At 37.9% G+C, this 20,072-nt stretch overlaps 1 protein-coding gene and 1 non-coding gene across 5 annotated transcripts; both read right to left on the bottom strand.

Annotated features, from left to right (window-relative positions):
- Positions 1-127: 127 nt before the first annotated feature.
- On the bottom strand, positions 128-19,795 carry ldb1a (LIM domain binding 1a). Of its 4 annotated transcripts, none has more exons than XM_058795583.1 (12): positions 19,214-19,795; positions 17,438-17,538; positions 5,945-6,047; positions 5,700-5,744; positions 5,439-5,514; positions 5,129-5,234; positions 4,800-4,972; positions 4,341-4,463; positions 3,396-3,479; positions 3,187-3,310; positions 2,947-3,098; positions 128-2,423 (listed from the first exon to the last, which is right to left on the bottom strand). In XM_058795583.1, exons 2-12 carry the CDS (start codon positions 17,463-17,465, stop codon positions 2,193-2,195), a joined length of 1,245 nt encoding a protein of 414 aa, XP_058651566.1. In that variant the 5' UTR covers positions 17,466-17,538; positions 19,214-19,795; the 3' UTR covers positions 128-2,192. The 4 variants fall into 4 exon arrangements, with proteins under 4 accessions (XP_058651566.1, XP_058651567.1, XP_058651568.1 ...); XM_058795584.1 differs by having other exon boundaries at positions 2,953-3,098; positions 19,214-19,794; XM_058795585.1 differs by having other exon boundaries at positions 128-1,777; positions 19,214-19,786.
- On the bottom strand, positions 4,536-4,669 carry LOC131552832 (small nucleolar RNA SNORA13). Its single transcript, XR_009274059.1, has one exon. It is a non-coding gene; the product is annotated as a small nucleolar RNA SNORA13 (small nucleolar RNA).
- Positions 19,796-20,072: the final 277 nt, after the last annotated feature.

The following is a 20,072-nucleotide window of genomic DNA, read 5'->3' as shown; positions in this document are numbered from 1 at the left end:
GACACTCTACTATTGGGCTATTAAGAGTTGTTCACATTTCTTATCAGAAACCCAGTGTTGAGGAAGCCTCTCATAGTTTTTAATGTACTATTGATGTGTGTATTTTAACCACATACCAGGCATGATAGCTTGTGAAAATGTGTTTTATTGGTACCATATATCAACTGTCAATGGCAGACACGAGGCAAAAATATCTCTGTAAAACAACCACAAAGGTGCTCTGAAAACAGAAAAGAGCACCCCTGCTTTATGGCCGATTTGAGAAATGAACCGGAAACACTGTATTTCACAAATGACATTGAAGAAAAAATAATTTGGGATTTGTATGCCTTAGAATGGTTACATTTAACTGTAATTTAGTCTTAGACCATTTTATAAATCAGTGGAACAATGGAGTGCCCTCTGGTGTTTTTAAAACCTAATACACTAACCTCAAAGGGGCTTCTTGGGATTATTGACCTGATTGTGTTTAATTATGCAAATTTGATTAAGAATTCTTATGGATTCATTCAATGACTTATATATCATCTTAGCTTAAGGAAAAAAAAAACAAAGTGAAATAATGTACAAAGGCAACATCAAATACACAGCAACATGTATCGTCTCGATATATAATGCAATGGCAAAGACTTTAAAAAAATAAATACATTGTAGATTGACTTAAAAACTATAATCTACCTTCTCGTGTAAAAGGTAGTTGTACCTTTAATGCATCTAGAAACAATTTAAAAATGAGAGGTTCAGCTTTACTTTTGACATATGAAGGGGTGAAGGGCACAGGGGTCCTAAGAAGAGTAAATAGAATTACACTTATACAGAACTTGGCTACAATCTTAAATATACAATCACAAATACACAAACAAAATGATGAAAAAAAACAAAAACATTATATAAATGTGTCGATTAAAGGATCTTGCTCCTTGGTCTGTAGCATCGGGTAAGAAAAAACAATGGCTGGCATACTAATTTGATGTTTTCTCTAGACTTTCAAAGCAAACTAATAATCAGTGTGAATGACAGGCATTGAGCTCGGCCTGTTCTTTTCAATAGGCTAAAATCTCCATGAAACAAAATGTTTATAGCTACGGTCTCTGGACAAAATGTGCCACCAGCCGTTGTACTAACAGTGTAGGATTTAGATCCTGCAAACAATGAGACTGTTACAGCTGCGATAGCTAATGTCTGACACATGCAGTTCCCAGACATACATGCTATGATCATGTAATCTCATTATCAAAGATGATTAAAACAGAAACAGAAAGACAGATAGGTGTAAAGCTTAGAGCAAAGTAGCTTCTACTTACAATAATATTGATAACAGTAACAATACAAAATTTGTTATTTTACATTGAGATTGACAGCGTTTTCCAGTTAAAGATTATCAATTTTTGTTTTAATAAGAACAAAATTCATCATAATCATTTTTTAAGAAAAATAGCTCCAAAATACAGTGACAAGAGTGCAAAGGATATTTAGAGTTTTTGTTTGCTTGCTTATTTTTTCACTTTAGAAATCGTTATAAAAAATAAAAAAAGAACAAGAAACTAAACAGAATGCAAACAATTAAAAAAAAAGAAAAAAAAAAAGAAAGAAAACACTTCTTTTGAGTCTGGCGTAATGGTCAGGCAAGCTCTCAGTGACCATTTCGGGCATGACCAAACTCAAGAACCTCGATGCTTTACACTTTATTTAGTTTTACTTAAAGGACTTTACGTAGTGGTTCTCAACTCCGGTCCTCAAGCTCCGGAACTGTACAGGTTTTTGTTCCAACCAGGTCCTACAAAACAAATAATTGAGTTTTTAAAAATGGAGCTTTGGGTTTGAATCTGAGGTGCACACAATGGTCATATCACTAAACGGTCAGATAAAAAGTGATCCTTTCCTGTCAAGTGAGCACAACAGAAACGGCCATGCGTGTCAAAGCACAGCACGCACAGAGAGACCCGAGGTTGGAACAATAACCCACAGCCTGATCGCTAAGCCTGATCGAGACAGAAACGGACGGTGTTGGAAAACGACTCTCAAAGAAACAAAAGAATCAACAAAACGGAATGTCTGACGGCAAAAGAGGAGGAGGAGGATGAGGAGAGCCAATTTCTCGCATGGCCAATTACGGACTCATCAAGGCAGAAGTCAAGGACCGGGTCTTGCGAGCGAGGGGTCCTCGAGCCTTTCGCTAGCCCCTAACACTTCTACTGCGATGACTGTGAGGTGGGGTTGTCATTTTTGCTCTCCTGGCTGGAGGGAGCTTTGCTGTTCCAGGGGCTGTTGGTGCCCAGGGCGGGGGAACTGTTGAAACTGTCCTCGTCGTCGATGCCATTGGCCGCATCAAACTGTGTGTTCTCCAGCCGCGTGATGAGCCGCTCATCCTCGTCCCCGAACTCCCCTCCCATCAGAGTGGGCTCTCCCACCATCATCACATCCTGCAGGGGACAGGAAGGGGCGCAAACATTATCCCCACAACCCGGGGGTGCTCCGTAGGGGGACGCGGTGGCTTTCTACACCACATCGCAACGGCAGAAGGCACTGAGGAACTACACCTCCACTATTCTGCCCACTACAAGCCCAAATCAGCAAGGGAACTTAAACCAGCAGTGCTGTATGTGAAAAGGCTATGTTCACCATGCTGAACACTAAATAGCTCTGCCATGGTGGGCATCCCGGATCCTTGAGTGCTGCACGGGTTCATTCCACCTCGGGTCTCTAGTGTTGGCTGCGTCTCTGGAGCTCAAAACACCCAACAGACTAACAAAAAGCACAAAAAACCCACAGACCTGCGGCCCTAAAGGACCAGGGACTGCCCAGCATTGGATCATGTCCACTTGTCTCTATGTTGGGTCTGTCTTCCTAATATGAGGCATAACTTGAATACAAGCATTGGTCCACCCTCATCCCGGCTAACCCGACTCCCATAGCTCAAAATGGACATCAAAATGAGATGCTTACAGGTACCTGGCTGGAGAGCGCAAAACTGCTGGCTGGACTTTTCTTTTTACTGTTGCTGTTGTTGTTGTTGTTGCCCCCTCCGGAACTCATCGTGCTGCCGCCGGACATTTTTCGTTTCCTTCGCTTGTTGGGGGCTTGTCTTGCTGGCTCAGCTGGACAAAGAGCAAAGGGAGATATCTGAGACTCGGGTGGGACACTGCTGGACGTTTGGCTTTGAGATGAAAGTCGCCCGATTCTCACCTGGTGGTGCCACCATCCGCTGCCATTTCTGAAACAGACAGGTTTTGAGACAGTCTCGTGGGCTGAGACTGTACGTCTTGTGTCTGGACATCAGCTCCTGCATGGGCTCCAGGATTACACAAAGCTGTGGGAGAGAAAAAACCTGTTAGTAATGTTTTTTTTTTTAAATTCATATCAACCGTTCTGCAGACTGATGGAAATTAACTTACTCGGAGGTAGTTCAGCGTAGAGTTAGATAAGCCACATCTTGTGATGTTTTTTGATAGCTGGTCAAGCATTTGGGGGTCTTGGGCCTGTTGAGGAAGAAATTTAGTAAATCAACAAAATTTGTGTGTAGTCACAAATTATGCTAATAACATCTATTGAAACTATAAGGTGGGTCATTTTGTTTTACAAAACTTAAAAAGAAAAGAAAGCAAACAGTTAAAAGGCAAGAAATCTTTCCTTAAAATGTCTTTACAATTATAAAGTTAAAACAAAACAAAACAAAACAGCACATAGCTGAAATTATCTAGAAAAGGAAACCAGAAAATGGCCTGAATTAATGGCAAAAGTTTTGTTTAACAGTTTCTTCTTAACCTATGCTGCATGACTTAATTAAAAACACTAAAACCAATAATATTGTGAATATAATTACAAATTAAAAAAAAAAGTTTTTAATATATTTTAAAATATAATTTATTCATGTGGTGGTAAAGCTGAATTTTTAGCAGCTATTACTCCAGTCTTTAGTGTCACATGATTCTTCAGAAATCATTCTAATATGCTAATTTGGTGCTCATGAAACATTATCATCAATATAGAAAACAATTGTGCTGCTTAATATTTTTGTGGAAACCATGATACCTTTTTTATCAGGGTTTCTTGATTAATTGAAACAGAATTTATTAGAACTATTAGAAAGAATAAATTATTTGTAGCATTATTGAATGTTTACCGTTAATTTTGATCAATTTAATGTGTCCTTGGTGAATAAACATTAATTTCTTTCAAAAAAAAAACAAAAAAACTCCTGACCCCCGAAATATACACTTGGGTAGGGGGTCTAGGACAAATCCATAAGGATTATAAATATTGAAAGTACTATAATGATGTGAATAGATGCTATAGCAACAATGGATTGAAAACAGTACAAATAAATATCCCAAACTCACATGCATTGCCAGGATGCTCCTCGGCACGACCTCTCTGTGCTGTCTGATGCTGAAGTGCCACGTCTTTATACGCATCATGTCATCAAACATAAACTCGAGGTACAGTCTGCCCTCCACACACACCTGAGGAGATGAAAGGACTTCTCAGTTACATCAAAAGGCAATGGTGGAGGTGGCCTGCTATGAACTCAATTGTTATGTTCTTATTGCAGAGCTTATTTAATGGATGTACTCTGAAATCCATTTAGGATCACAACAAGAGTTAATGTACGCCTTCTCTGACACCACATTCACTTGAAAAGGAAATGAACGGGCAACACGTGAAGGCTATTTTTAGGACTTATTTCTGATAACAATCTTTGCATAAAGTGTGGTGTGGTGTACAACTGCGTTCATACCAAAGGATATGCTAAGTTAATGTTTTAAAACTGTGGCAATAAACGCAAAGGAAAATGATACCTGTGTGAACATGGGTTTGCCGTTCTGTGTAACCATGGTGCACTGATCGCAGTCCAGGGACACAAAGTTATTGTGGAAAGACTCCTTGGGATGTTTCAGCACATAGAAGAGTTCAGTGGCTCCGCCCTCAAAAATACTCCTGAAGTACCGAGGGATCAACGTCCTACCAATAGCTGGAAATAGGATTAAAATTTTGGATTCAGATACAGTGGGGAAAACCAGAATATGAATGCATTTTCTCATGTCTCTGTCTATATTTGATTATTCAGGGTCAAATTCAAACACAAACATTAAAATCATCGAAGTGACTTTACAAAACAGGATATTACTATATCGTTTGGGCCCATCTTCCAGACAGAAAGTGATCGTCAGCATTGCATCGTCTTCGAAAAACTCTGTAGTGAATGCATCCCACCACAAATTGTCACAGTCCTGCTGTGAAAGCACAAAAAACACTGTTCACCTATAATCTTAATTAAAATAAATTTACATTTGCTAAACAAGCAGCATTTAAATCCCATGATTTGCATGCATGCCAACAACTTACTGTTTCCATTTCAACAAATGAAAATAAGATTTTTGTTACTCTCTTTTTAAATTTGTGTACCATGAATGTTGATGAATGCGATTTCTTTTTACCTCTGTCCAATTCTGTAGTCTTTTGTTGAGCTCAAATATTCTGTAGTCTGTTTGATTTCCATACGGTGTGTGCCTCCTGTAACATGACATTATTATGAAGCTATTGAGCATACACCACTACTCAAAAGTTTGGGGTCAGAAAGATTTTATTTTTCACAGAAATTAATACTTTTATTCAGCAAGACTGATAAGAAATGTTTCTTGAGCAGCAAAGAAAAAATGTCAGTTGACAAAAATGTCAACGGCCAGATAAGTACTTACCCTATTCCAGGCTCCATGTAAGATGGGGGATACATCGGTGTCGGACTGCAATATAAAGAGCATTATGAAGACCTTAAAATGAGCAACTTTCATATTAAATATCTAGTGTATTATCAGTTTACTTTAGATAGATGTTAGCTAGATGCCAAACAACCACTACTTTAAAACTAGTAAATGGTCACACACACTAGACAAACACATATTATATCTTCTTCACCATGTAAAACAATAATCACAAGTCTCACCCCACATCTCTATCCAGCATTGCGCCTGGGTGAAATGGAGGGAAGGCACTACCGTTGGGGGGCTCCTTTGGGGAGTACAGCTTGAATGACTTGGACGAACAGCCTAGATAATGAGAGAGAGAACACCATTCAGACATAACAGACTTAGAGTCCATACACAGAATACACAGACAGGCCTACAAACACATCCAGTAGAATCCTGATGCATTTAGTGCAGCTGTAGGTAAATAAGACATGTCTATTTTTGGCCTGACTAATATATAAGGCGGCTTGAGTTATTCATGTCCACTGTCTAGCCTTGCAATTAGCTTAGTGAAATGCATGATCTGAGACTGAAGTAATGGTACCTTTAATATTTAATATCTCTCTGAAATAATAAATATATATATTTTAAGACTGATAGTCTCCCCACACCCTGGTCAGCAAACACCATTATGTGATCACGTGACGTGATGATTTCCCTGTAGCTTATGACAGCCCATCCCCCATCCCGTATGGAGGATTCACGTAACTCCAGTTAGCCCTGCTGTGTAATTCGTTTAAACTGAAACAGCAAGCTAAAAGCAACAACCCAAAAACATGCCAAACAAAGACTAATCTAATGCAATGCACAGTCAATTATTACAATGCAACATTATCCATAAAGTGCACTTCATGATTCGTGCACATTTGTGTCACAATATATAAACGCTAGCCTATACAATAAAAGTAAAAAGGAATGTAATTACTAAAGAATAATTAAATTAATTGAATTAGCATAACAACAAACATGTATATTCACTATAGAAATATCCATAACTTCTCACAATATTACATTCCCCTGATATTTCAAAATTTTGCATCACAGTCAACCAGAAACACTGGAAAAATGATGCATAGTCACACAGATCTGCCATTCTACTTGTCTGATGCACCATCCTGTCAATGTTGTGTTTCTGTTTCAGTTTTAGAAATCAGCATAGTTAAAATAAACTAAGACATGTCATGCACATTCTTTTCAACTAACGTTACTCTCTTTACATCAGAGCTGCATTTTATAGTGTATCGAAGAAACTTAATTAATTAATTCATGTCATGTTAAATCATAAATCAAGTCATGTTCTAAGAATTGCACACACTGAATTTACCAGAAAAACGTATTATAATGCTATTTACACACAAAGTAAAAAATAAATCAATTTTAATCCCAAATGATTATAATTCAAAACAACTAAAACTCATGATATTGCAAAGTACTACATTAAATACATTTTCTCACAGATTAATAGCAACCACTTCATCCTCCTCTCTCTGTTGTTGGGGAAAACATTTGTGCTAAGCTACTACTAAATTGTAGCCACACTACTTAATACATTTCATAATAAAGTGCACCGAACTACTTTTAAAAGACACATCATTTAATTCAAAACACGTATCGCTGCTTTATTTTTAGCAAATGCTTTCTAGCGAGTTGCGATATTTGTGTACTATAACGACAAACTTGATAGCCTAGCTTAGCCAGGCCTGGCTCGGAACACAGGCGAGGCCCTCACAGGTTCGCTGATTATCCCAACAGCGTAAACAGCATCACCATGGCGACGCAATTCAACGCATTTATTTTCATGTTTTCTTGCTTTAAAACGAAACGTTGCTCTGAAGAAACGTTGCACTGAAGCTCAAGCGCACCTGCAGGAATTCAAGTTGGACTTCGACGCTCTCTCTCCCCGGTGCTCCCTGATTATAATCCCGCTCTGTCGGTCGCTGTTCTTAAAGCGAGGTGAGCTGAAACATCAGCCCGGTCAAACCATGGTGGTGTGCAAAAAGCAGTTACAAAATGCAGCTTCAGCGCTGGTAGTTGTAGACCGTGTTAAACGGGAACCGGACTCAAAGGGGTAACGAGGAAAAGTGCCCGTGCGACCCTTTGTTCCTGCTCATGAACAATGGTACAGGCCCTTCTTTCTCTCCGTGCAACCCCCCTCAACACTCCCAGCTCTTGTGGAGCATCAACCCCTCGCGTTCCCCTCCAATCAAACCCACCCCTCCCCCAGACACACTCTACTACTGCCTGCGTCCTCATCCTGCATACACTTCACGTCGATGTAAATACTGTAAATGTGTCGAAAGAGAATCAAGAAAACACTTTAGAGTTGACTGCAGTTAAACTTTAATAAATAAATAAGTAAATATCTAGCATATGACTTCAATGGATGCTGTGTGCATTGTTTACAGCAGCTACACATCTTTTGAAGCCCCTGCTGGTGATATGCTCTCTAAAATCATTTATTTAAAGTTAGTTTGTAACACTTAAACTAGTAACTTTGATTTAAAAAAAGTAAATAAACAAACAAGATTGCATAAAAACATCTGAATCTTTGCAAGTTAAAAAAAAAAAGTATATATGTATATAATACGCAATAAAAAAAAATTAAACACTAAAAACATCAGAATATAGCTATATTTAAATATTTTATAAAATATACAAGAAACATTCATTTTACATACATGACATACATTAGTATATTTAAATTTATATGTAAAATAATTATGCAAATCTGTCTTATATTTATATTTTTTTATTTGCCCATGACAATTTAATTTCTTAAATGTCACAACTGAAGTCATTTGGACCTTTCAGTAAAATCGAGAGCTGTGAATCTGTCACAAAACCTAATTGTCAGAATTTATGAGGTTTAATTTATTTGCGACAATAAACTATTATAACCAAAATTTGACTGTGAAATCACTACAGGCTTCATCAAATTACTGTAACTACAAAATAACGAGCTCATGCTGAAATGTGGGACAGTGGAAATACCCATAATCCCTTGTGTTTGAATAATTATGTATGCTCTGACAAAGAATTGGAGACTTACAGAATGTGTAGGAAACTTGTTATTTAGAATTAATAGATGTTTAAGGTGTGTGTGTGCGCACTGGTTTGGGTGGGTTACGAGGACACAAATTTGTATAATGATATATGACAGAGTTATTACAATGTGAAAGAGGTTTATGAGGACACTGCCTATGTCCCCATAATTCAAAAGGCTTAAACAACATAAATGGTGTTTTTCTGAAAATCTAAAAATGTACAAAGTTTACTGTAGGGGGTAGGTTTAGGTGTAGGGCGATAGAAAATACAGTTTGTACATTATAAAAACCATTACATCTATGGGGAGTCCCCGTAAACCACCCACGTGTGTGTGTGTGTGTGTGACCACGTTTTTGTGACAAATGAGGACATAAATTTGTATAATGACAAGGGTATGACATAGGTATTACAAGGAGAAGTGACTTTTCAGGACATTACCCCATGTCCCCACTTTTCAAAACGCTTATAAAATCACACAGAATGGAGTGTATTGAAAATCTGGAATAGCACAAAGTTTCCTGTAAGGGGTAGGGTTAGGTGTAGGGTTGGTGTAGGGCAATAGCACATACAGTTTGTACAGTATAAAAACCATTACGCTTATGGGATGTCCCCACTTTTCACAAAAACAAATGTGTGTGTGTGTGTGTGTGTGTGTGTGTATTTTAAAGTCAAAATTATGATGATTAGTGAGAGCTAAGATCTAGACTTTATTTGATTTTATTAATTTAAGAGTTATATGGAATATAAGGGAAAGATGACTGGCTCAGTTTGATCAAAACTTGCAATCTATAAATGCCAATACTATGTGACAGAGTGATGGTGTTGATTAAAGCAAAAGATCTGGCCTGGAAACTGTCTAAAAGGCAGCTGGCTCAGTTGTGGAGATCCAGTTCCAACTCTAATTAAACATTCAAAACTACAGACAGGTGTTCGAGTGGTTATGGAAATAAACTCTGCAGAGAGGGATCTCCAGGAACAGCATTAAGCACCTTTGCTGCAAAAGGATTGTTCCTGTAATTTGGCGCTACTGGTTGGCGATGTCACGAAAACAAATTCCACTGTCCTGTCTTCACAGACAATATAAATATGCAAATAAATATGCAAATTCTATCATGCTGAACATTTGACTTGTGATATCAGTACTTTCTCAGAAAAAGGTCAGCATGTTTTTAAAATGAGGAGCATAAACATAATTAAATACTGATAAGGCTGCACTCTAAAAAAAAAGTTGGTTCTTTATAGGTTCTTTATCCATTTCGAACCATAGCATGCTGAAGAATCCTTTCATGGTGAAATGGTTCTTTTTGTTAGAGTTCAGGGTTCTTTATTCCCACCTTTTTGTTTTTCAAATCTGCAACTGTCAAAGCACCTCATTACTGATTTTCTGGAGTTCAGTAATCCAACTCCTCAGACTGTCAACTCACTTTCAACAGGTAAATGATTTCATTTTAAAATTTAAATACAAATTTAACTTTAAAATTATAACAGGTTTTCAAACAAACATATTTTCTCTTTTTAGTTTTTTGTAAGTGTGAGCAGCTCTGTTAAGCCGAGTATACATTTCTCCTCTTCTCCACTAAGTAACTTAAGTAACAGAGACATTGAATTTATAATCCATATTGTTAGAATTTAAATTATTACTTGGGTTTATGCATAAACATACCCAGTCACAAAAAATATAGCACAAATATTTTGAATATTTTGTTACATTACACACGAAATCAATCAAATAAAATTCATAATTTTTTCATTTCATTTTTCATTAATTTTTTCCTAATTATATAAAAACGAGGTCACTGGGATCAAAATGCTAGTTTTTTTTAAAGGAAGAACTTTGAGTTTCATTGTAACATTTTTCACAATATCATCTTTTATGTTCCACAAAAGAAAGAAAGGCATACAAGTTTAGAACGACATGTGGCTGAGTAAATGATTACATCAAATTCATTTTTGGGTCAACTGTCTCTTTCAGAATGATAAAGAGCATTCAAGCCAGAGACTTTACTAAAGAATCTACTGTATATTAAACTGGCTGTGGGTCAAATCAGCACATAATAAATTCCTGTGGGTCACATAAGCACGTGTGATGGGTCAGACTCCCTCAGATAGAACAACATCGCCACCTAGTGTCACGAACGCGCATAAACTCCAAATCTTCTGAAGTCCAAGGACTATAGCACAAATTTAGCAAAGAAACTACGGGCCAACTTCACAATTACACATGAGTGTTAAGTGAGCCAATGAAGATTATATAAATTAGCGTGCGAAATCAGGATGACAGGTGGGTCTGATAACTTATGGATCTAATAAGCTGCTTGGTTAAATGGCACATCCAGACACGCTGAACAAGAAAACGATTATAGCTAAACTTCCACTGGGGGCTCTAGCTGAATTCATTTATGAGCTTTATGAAGCTTTATGAACGTCCTTCATCTGCAGCAGTGAAGCTGTTCCCATTTTAACTCCTCTGGTTTAAATGAAGGATTGCCTCTGTGGGAAAAACTCCATCCTCCACCGACATGGCTGACAAAATCTCTCTCCCTGATGAGGCCTCTGCTTGCCTCTCAGTGCTCCAGGGGCTCTTTGTTATGCCACTGCCTCATCTCTCCCAAACACAAGCACAGGAGGAGCCATGTGCCTCACGCTCACCCAGGCTGCTCACAGCTACACGGCTGGCAGAGCGCGATAATGCTCTGGCGACAGACGACATATGTGAGGGCCATACTAACTACTGTGGGGGAATGACTGCAGTACAAATCATATCTAATGTCTGTCCTCCACTCGGAGGAATGTGCAGGAGAGGAATCTCATGTGCTGTTCACAAAAGATGGTCTACACTTTTTTCATCAATTCTTCATGAAATCGGTGTAATAAATCCCTAGATCCAGATTCAGCATTTATATACCGCATGCATGAATATTTTGTTTAGGTCTTGGAAAACCTGTAGATTTAGGGAATTTTAAAAATGTGATTGGAAATTAATGAAATATTAAACAGTCATGAAAATTTCTCATGTCTTTCTATAGTCAGTAGAAATATTTTATATTTTGATTTCTTTTGCTAAATACTCTTTGTGAGATTGCTACTGTTATCCTGTCATCACAAACTGGAAAAGTCATGGTAAAATCATTAGTGAGAATGAGAGTATAAACTGTACATGCTATTATCTTGGTAAAATCTGGATTTGTTTTTTGTTTTTTTTGACATATTTCAGTACAATATAACAGGAGGAAAATTCTGATTATCTTTAAATGTTTAAATATTTTATTCAATAAAACACTACATTTATTTTATTAAATACATTAACAACAGTAATATTGTGAAATATTATTACAATTTAAAATTACTCTTTTCTATTTAACTATGTTTTAAAATATAGTTTATTCCCGTGATGGTTATTACTCCAGTCAGAAATCATTCTATGCTTATTTGGTCTTCATTTCTTATTATCAATGTTGAAAAGAGTTATGCTGCTTCATATTTTGGATGAATAAAAAGCTCAAAATAGCTGCATTTATTTGAAATAAAAAATCTTTTGCAGAATGTGTTTACTGTCACTTCTGATCAGTTTAATGCACCCTTTATTGAATAAAAGTAATAATTTATTTTATTTTATTTTTTATTTTTTTTAAACATAAAAAATCTTACTGACCCCAATCACTAGCAACGGACACACTTTAAAAGCCTGCCTCTAGTTTTCCAGATGATAATGCTCTGATGACCCAGCAGGGATGAAAGTCTCGCAGGCTGTTCTAAAGCTTGTGCTCTACAGGTGATTCCTTTCTTTTCATGCCAAACCACTCATTACCACCTAAAAGTCTTACACGCATTTGATTGCCAGAGATGTATGCAAAGCTAAGTGAACCCACTGGTGGATTAAATTGACCGGCTTTTTTTGTTGCAAGCATCTCTTTAAGCCGTTAAATCACTCGGAAACATGCGTTGCGCTGCTGTGAGAGGAAATAAGATGAGGGCTCTGAAATGCCCACGCTTAACAAATACACTGTGAATATTCTGCCTCCTGCTGCACTGCAGTGGCGGCTTAGTGGTTAAAGATGTGGCAAAGCACTTAACCTCAGGTCACTCCATGGGGACTGGCCCTGTGTTAAATATGCTGTAAGTCACTTTGGATATGAAAGCGTCTGATAAATGACTAATAAGTAACTGTGGTGTTTGTTGACTTTGTTGGCAAACACTCTATGCCATCAAACACCAGTGTCAGACCTCAAAAAGCAGCGGGAGAAATACTTGATGAGAATGCTGAGAAAAATCAATGAGCAGTAAAACATACTGAGGAAAACACATTTGCTGTCATTGGGAATAAATCAGATCTAGCACTTTAGGTGTTCCCTACATAAAACACACACTTCAGGTATACAGAGAGAGTGTAGGGTCTAATCATACTCTGTGTGTTTCCATTGGCAACAGCAGCTGCAGGGTCGGGTCATGAGAGTTTATTGAGGTCTCAGGGCAGGAGCCACTGAGCTGGAAATCATAGAGAAGCAAACAGCTGATCCTCATCACTCTACAAGATACAGATGCCTTTGCTTACTTCTCATTTTATTACTGCAGTTCCACAATACACTCAGTCTTACATTTACAATTGCTAATCTATACAATTATTCGGGTCCAACTAAAGCAGCTGCTCTTTATCATGATTGCAAAATTACATTCTAACACTTTCTGAACAAAGCATTTGCCCATGCAAAAGTCATCACCATGAAGTCAGGGTGTTGCTATGCAGTTCCTAGAACGTTTTGGGTAGATGCAAAGCAGTTTATTGGCCCAAGTAAAGAGTCAGTCCCTAGCAAAAAGTCTCCATTATATTCTGGTTTCTAGATTGTTTCTAGTCTAATGAAACGATTTCTTAACCCAATCACTCATACTATAAATGACTTAATGATTACACCAGCAGGTGGCGACAAGTGACTGTCTGTTTAAGTGAGTCATTTGATTATCTATTAAATCATTTGTTCAAAAACACGATTCAATCAAGAATGAGTCACGGAATATAGTGCACTATTTCGAATTCAAGTGTTTTCAGGAGTCATTGATTCATTCACTCAAACGATTCGTTCAAAAACATTGATTCATTCAGGAAGGAAACAATCCTACTGTGTTTCTGACTTCGTTTGGCTAGTATGGCGGCACAATTGTAGCCAAAGTTATATTGTCTAAAAGGTAAGTTACTCAATATTTTATCTTTTAAAAACTAATTTTTTTTAACTGTTTATTAAACTAGCAGCTTATGTAATAGCAATATCACATTTACGTGGCGAACTGGGGTGTGATTACCTGCAGAAGAATTTCAAAGTTGTAGCCCATTTAAACTGTGTGAGAAAAGTTGACTTGACTTTGTTTTTACTAAGAAACTACAAAAGTGCTGATTTTGACTGCCCTAAAATGACATTTTGTATTAACCGTGTCAAATTCTGTAAATGTGGTAAAAATGATTCCATATGTGTTTATATTGCAGACCCCTAGCAGCCTTTTGTGGCCCTGTGGTCCCTAAAAGAATGACAGTTTGAAAACACATGAAAAATTAACAGCACACCTTTCATCATCAATCCGCACAATTTAAGGAATCATTCATATCCACAGCACAAACAGTGAGTCACATGCCAAATCTTAATACAAATAGAGGTACAAATATAAGCAATAGCAATAGTGTTGCTTATCCTACCAAGCACCACTAATAAATCTTCATTCAGTCTGTAAAATCATGTGTCCTTTTTGTTCAGACAGCGCATTGATTCTTGATGTGGCGGAGTCGTGCAGCTGGCAAATGCCAGCTCTCATCTAATATTCCCTCACCATCGCTGACACGTGACATAACGAGTTCTAACATCCCCATCTAACACTGACAAGTTGAGGGGAGCTGATTTTCTGCACAGGAAGCCATTTTGTTCTAGCTCTGTGTAATGAGACAGATCCGTGAGCCACGGGCTTGGAGAGGGGGGAGATGTTGCACACGCGCACACAAATGCACGCTAAACGCACCATGCACAGACACTGCCAATCCAGCAGGGAGACAGTAAATCAGCACAGCTTCTCCTAACTTGACAGGCACACCCTAACCCTTTCGTCGTTGTGCAACTTAACACAAGCTTGCTTTGTGACCGAGGTTGCTATTTTAGCTTTGCTTAAAGTCATTTCCTTCTAATCAAGGGGCCATGTGACTTTCTGCATGAGGTAACAGGACACATGCTGATATCGAGTGCCTGTGGGTGAGAGGTAGAGAGTCGAATGGCAGAAAGCAGCTGGATGGAGCTTAGTATCATTTAAAAGCGTCGGTATGGGTTGTTATCTAGCTCAAACAAAGCTATAAAAAGGCCATTAAAAGCGCGCAATCCATGCTCAGCGATATATCCGCGAATCCAGACAGGAAGATCACGGCGGCCCACTGTACGTGCAGCCCACATGAGCATTGGAATGTAAACAAACCAGACTTCAAACGAAACCTGTGTTGAGGGGAGGGGCGTGCGCTGTAAGCACAGATTGCATCGTGTTTCTGACAGAGGTGAACATCACACGCAGTTTTTTTTTACGGTGCTCTTCTGCCTTTTATGAAACGGCGCAGTGGGACCCCACACAAAAGCAAGAAAGAGCCGTCTCTCGTGCTCCAAGCCTCTGTTTCAGTCTCGCCTCGTCGTCTCCTTTCTTCTTTTCGCCCTCTTTCCCGCCTCTCTCTTCACAAAAAAAGGAAAGCAATCAGACAGGACACATGTCTGTGGAAATTTCCATGACTACGCTTGTAAAAATGTACCCTTGTGACTTGATTTTAAACAAATGCAACGTGCCAAATTTGGGCTTGTTTATCAATGGGGTTGCCAGAGAGGCTTTTGTGGCTGCCTCTTGTGCTGAGATAAAAATCTGAATTGAGAACGTCTGAAGAAACTGCTTGCCTTGTGTTTATGGCACAGAAACGATCCCCACACTGGTCCAAACTTGCCTTGATGCCATTCACCATGTTTTTAATCTTTATAACAGTGAGGGAGAGGACAGACGTTATGTGCCTTGTAATAGTGATTGTCTTTCCATGATGCCACAGATCTTAAGAACATGAAGTTTGGTACTTGGAAACTCCTATAGACTGAACATATGGACTCGATTAAAAACGTATTTAAGTGATTTAGAGACTAGAACTTGTGAGAGAAAAAGACTGGGTTAGAAACAAGGGTGCCTTGTGTCTAGTGGTGTAAATTTGTCCTCTCTGTTTAGGTGATGGCGCACACTGGGCTGCACAGAAAAGTCAACATATGCTACATCACTGCTTCCAGCATATTTGACCACACTCAAACCAACTACGCTCTTTCATTATAGGGCCAACAGGTAACATTCAGGCACTAAGATTTCCAAATCTTAGCAGCTTTATATCATCACTGTGTCACTTAACACATTTACAAACGGTGTATGGCCAAACATTTCATGCAATGCAAGTGAGTAAATACTAATATTATATTATATATATATATATATATATATATATATATATATATATATATAACAAAACATTTAAATATATACGAATAAATAAAAATATGGAGATTTATAAATATAAATATTTTTACAAATATGAATAGATGTAAACAATGTAAATATTTAAAAATATAAATAACTGAATTCATACAGAAATGAACAGAGATTATTGGTAAGCATAACAAACAAGCAATAATTAAAATAAGTATTTATAAACAAATGATAAATATATAAAAGTATTATTTATGAATATGAATAAATCAATATGAATTGGTATGCATTATAAATGTAAGTAACAATACTAAACTATAAATATTTATAAAAGTTAACAAATGTAAAATAAGGCTAATTTGTATACAAAGTTTACAGTGATTTATGCTTGTGACTGATTGCGCAATTCCTATATAAATTAGTCAAGACAGATGTTTAAGATGTCTCTATTCAACTGTCTCAAAGCAAGAACAGCTGCCAAAAAAGTTAATGCCTTTGATTTCAAATGCCTTCAACATGTGAAAAATGTTTGCAATGCAGATGAACGAATTTGTGTCAGAAGTTTTTTCTTTATATTATTTCCTGCCATTGGCACAAATGACCAACCAACACCTAAAATTGTTGTCAGAACATGATTCATGAAGGAAAAACAAAGAGAATATGTTTTTCATAACCGTCAGAAGTTAAACTGCCAGTGCCCTGCTCAATCAAAAGCCTTTACTTGTTTCTCTATGCAAAGCACTTTAAGATGTGAGCGATGGCTTACGTCATTTGACAAAAGGACAGCACTCCACGCAACTATACACACCAGTCAGAGAGGCTAGTAAAGTCACAGCAATGTCCAGGAAGTCTCTGCTCCGAGATCACGAACAAATTTCTTGCACAAACAAATGCTTGGCATTACGTACAGAAATAAATAATGCAAATGAACTTCTAAAACAAATGTCACCTTACAGGAATGCTGATTTATTTAATGCTCCTTTCCAGTTCAAATAAACAGGCCATAGATACAGTGCACAATGCAACATATGACCTAAGTGGCCCACAGTAATGGAGCAAGAGATGTGAAATCTTCCAGGTATAGTGCTCTTCCTTTCATTCCCAAAAACCCCATGCTGTTTCGCAACTCCTGCCTGAAGCTGTCCATGCAGAAGAGAAGGAATTAAAGCTCTTACCTGGGCAAGCACAACCTCCAACAGACATCTTCTCACATGTTTGGCACTGCTCTTAATGAAATGGTGTTGTTCAGTCCACGCACTGTTAGCATGGGCTTCTTCTGAGAAATAGAAACAGGCAGAAAGGGGTGGGGAGTCAGCAGGAGGAGGGCACAAAAAAAAATCAAAATGTAGAAACAAGAGCTCAGCGAGAAACAGGAAGTAGGAATTACACTCCTGCTCGACACTGCGCCCAGGTTCATTAATATGCAAATTGCAATACTTGTGGGAGGGAGAAAATATGAGAGTGAGAGAGAGTGTGTGTGTGTGACACAGGAGAGGATCAGAGAGGGAGGGAGAGGGAAAGCGAGAGCCAACATTGTCAAAGTGACCTGTGAGGCACATTTTAGAGCACACTGGCCATGTGATGCTGTTCTTTTTTTCTCTCCATGTATTGCCTATTTTTGCCTTGTGCTGCTAACGGAGATAAACAGAGGCAGCCAGAGCCCAGAGGCATGGAGTCATTACCGCCTAGTGGAGCTACGACACACTGCATAAACACACACACACACACACACACACACACGTACAGCCTGCCCTCCTGATGCTCCCTGGGGTCTGCTGTACAGCTCACCCCTGCCAGAGTGAGACACACACACTCTATCTGCTGCATGACTGATCTGCCTTTTCCTCATACAGGCGTCCTTCTGCTCTTTCCATGGTCTGTACATTTTAGTAAGCTATGCATTATTCACTCTTTGATACATCCACAAAAAAGTATACTGTGGGGGAGACATGCACAATATATTGGTACCATATCAGTTATTAGCCAAAAAACATATTAGGAGACACTTTTTAAAAACATTTATCAGTATCAATAAATTAGATATTCAGTTGTTCCCCTTTTTTCATTTAAATTACCTTTGCCATCATTTAACAAATGTTAATTTTTGTACAATATATATTATTATACAAATTTTTTATAGTAAATATTTACCTAGAAGTTATTAGCAAACAGCAAATATAAAGTAATATTAATATAGTAAATATTAATATAAAAGACACTTATTTAATAATGTTAATCAATTAAATCTTAAACTGCTTAAATTTACATGCTTAAATTCACATGTAAAATTTAAAATAACTGATTATAGTTTGTTTTATTTTTATTTGTAATATTATATCGGTAAATATATATTATTGTAATTTTTAATATCTATAATTTTAATATCAGCGCCTGTGAGAGAACAATGATTAGATGGAGAAACAACTTTTTATGGTCCAAAAAAAAAAAACATGCTTTTGCAAGTACAATAACTGTGGTTTATTCATAGTGACAACAACAAAATCAATGGTTATAATATCATTATTATCTACCTGGTACATCAAGTTATCTTGGCATTTCCCATTATACATGGTAACTTTTTCTGTCAGTATAATAACTGTGATTTATTCATAATGACAAGATAATGGTACTGTTAATGCTTACTATATTCATATAGCATTGCATTTTACTTGTTACTTCTAAGAATACTATGGTCAGAAACACAGTAATATCTTTTTTTTCAGTGAGTATAGTAATGATTCTTAATGATTTTGTTACCATATTCATATAGCACGATGTCTAAATGGTACATCAAAGTACTTTTAAGAATACCATGGTATTTCCATGCAACCTGTCCAAAAACATAGAAATACCTTGTTCTATAAATGTGGCAACTGCCATTTATTTGTACAGACAAGAAAATGGTTCAGTTAATGGCTACAGACAGTTTAGATTAAAAATGCAAAACGTACCTGGAGTACTGGGACATTGGAGAAACAGCCTCCTTAGAGTGTGCTAAGGTGTCTAATTTCTTCAAGGAATCAGTATCTAAAACCGGCTGAGCACTCACACCAAACAATACAGCGTAGAAGTTATTCACTTTGCAAGTATAAAAAGCTCAGCATTCATCTTTGTCTTAAGTGCACATTCACATCTTCAGCCCTCCCTGTTTTAAAGACTCATTGGCTTTCTCTTAGTCCCAAAGGACAGACAGAGGTCCCTGTCCACATGGCACCCGCTCCGTGTCAGTCCCGCGATCGATCCAACGCCTCCCTCGCTCTCCCTTCTCAAAGCCTCTCCCTCCAGTGGGCTGTGCTTCTAACTATCGAATCTCACACACCACTGGTCCTTTACGTCCCCCGTCAAAGCCGCCTGACAACTCCAGAGAGGGGGGAGTGAGAGAGCACTCAGCAACCTCTTGATTTCACAGACTCTCATCCGGCGTATCTAGGGAACAGGGCACTGCTTTCATCGCACCGCTGTTATTACATGTCACCTGTCATTCAAAATCAATATGCTGACACAGAGAAAACACTCTCAATCCCACGCGCGCACGAACGAACCGCCAGTCAGATGTAAAATCAGACGAGTCCCTGCTATTACTTACTCCTAAAATGCCTTTAATGAACTCATCTGATTTACTTTCTGCAGCCGAGAGGAGCTGCGGTCCAAAACACAGCGAGCAAAGAACAAAGAGAACCACTCCACTGAGAATAATTTCACACTGAAGGGTTTCTTTGCGCTGCTGTAGGAAATGGCTTTTTGTTTTCAGAGCCACAGATTGGCTTTGAAGCCTTGAGCCTCGGGAGATGCTCTTCGCCACAGACTGCA

Source organism: Onychostoma macrolepis, chromosome 13, assembly GCF_012432095.1.
Source record: "Onychostoma macrolepis isolate SWU-2019 chromosome 13, ASM1243209v1, whole genome shotgun sequence".
Lineage (NCBI taxonomy): Eukaryota > Metazoa > Chordata > Actinopteri > Cypriniformes > Cyprinidae > Onychostoma > Onychostoma macrolepis.
The sequence above is the reverse complement of the archived record's forward strand: the minus strand, read 5'-3'. Positions and strand labels throughout refer to the sequence as shown.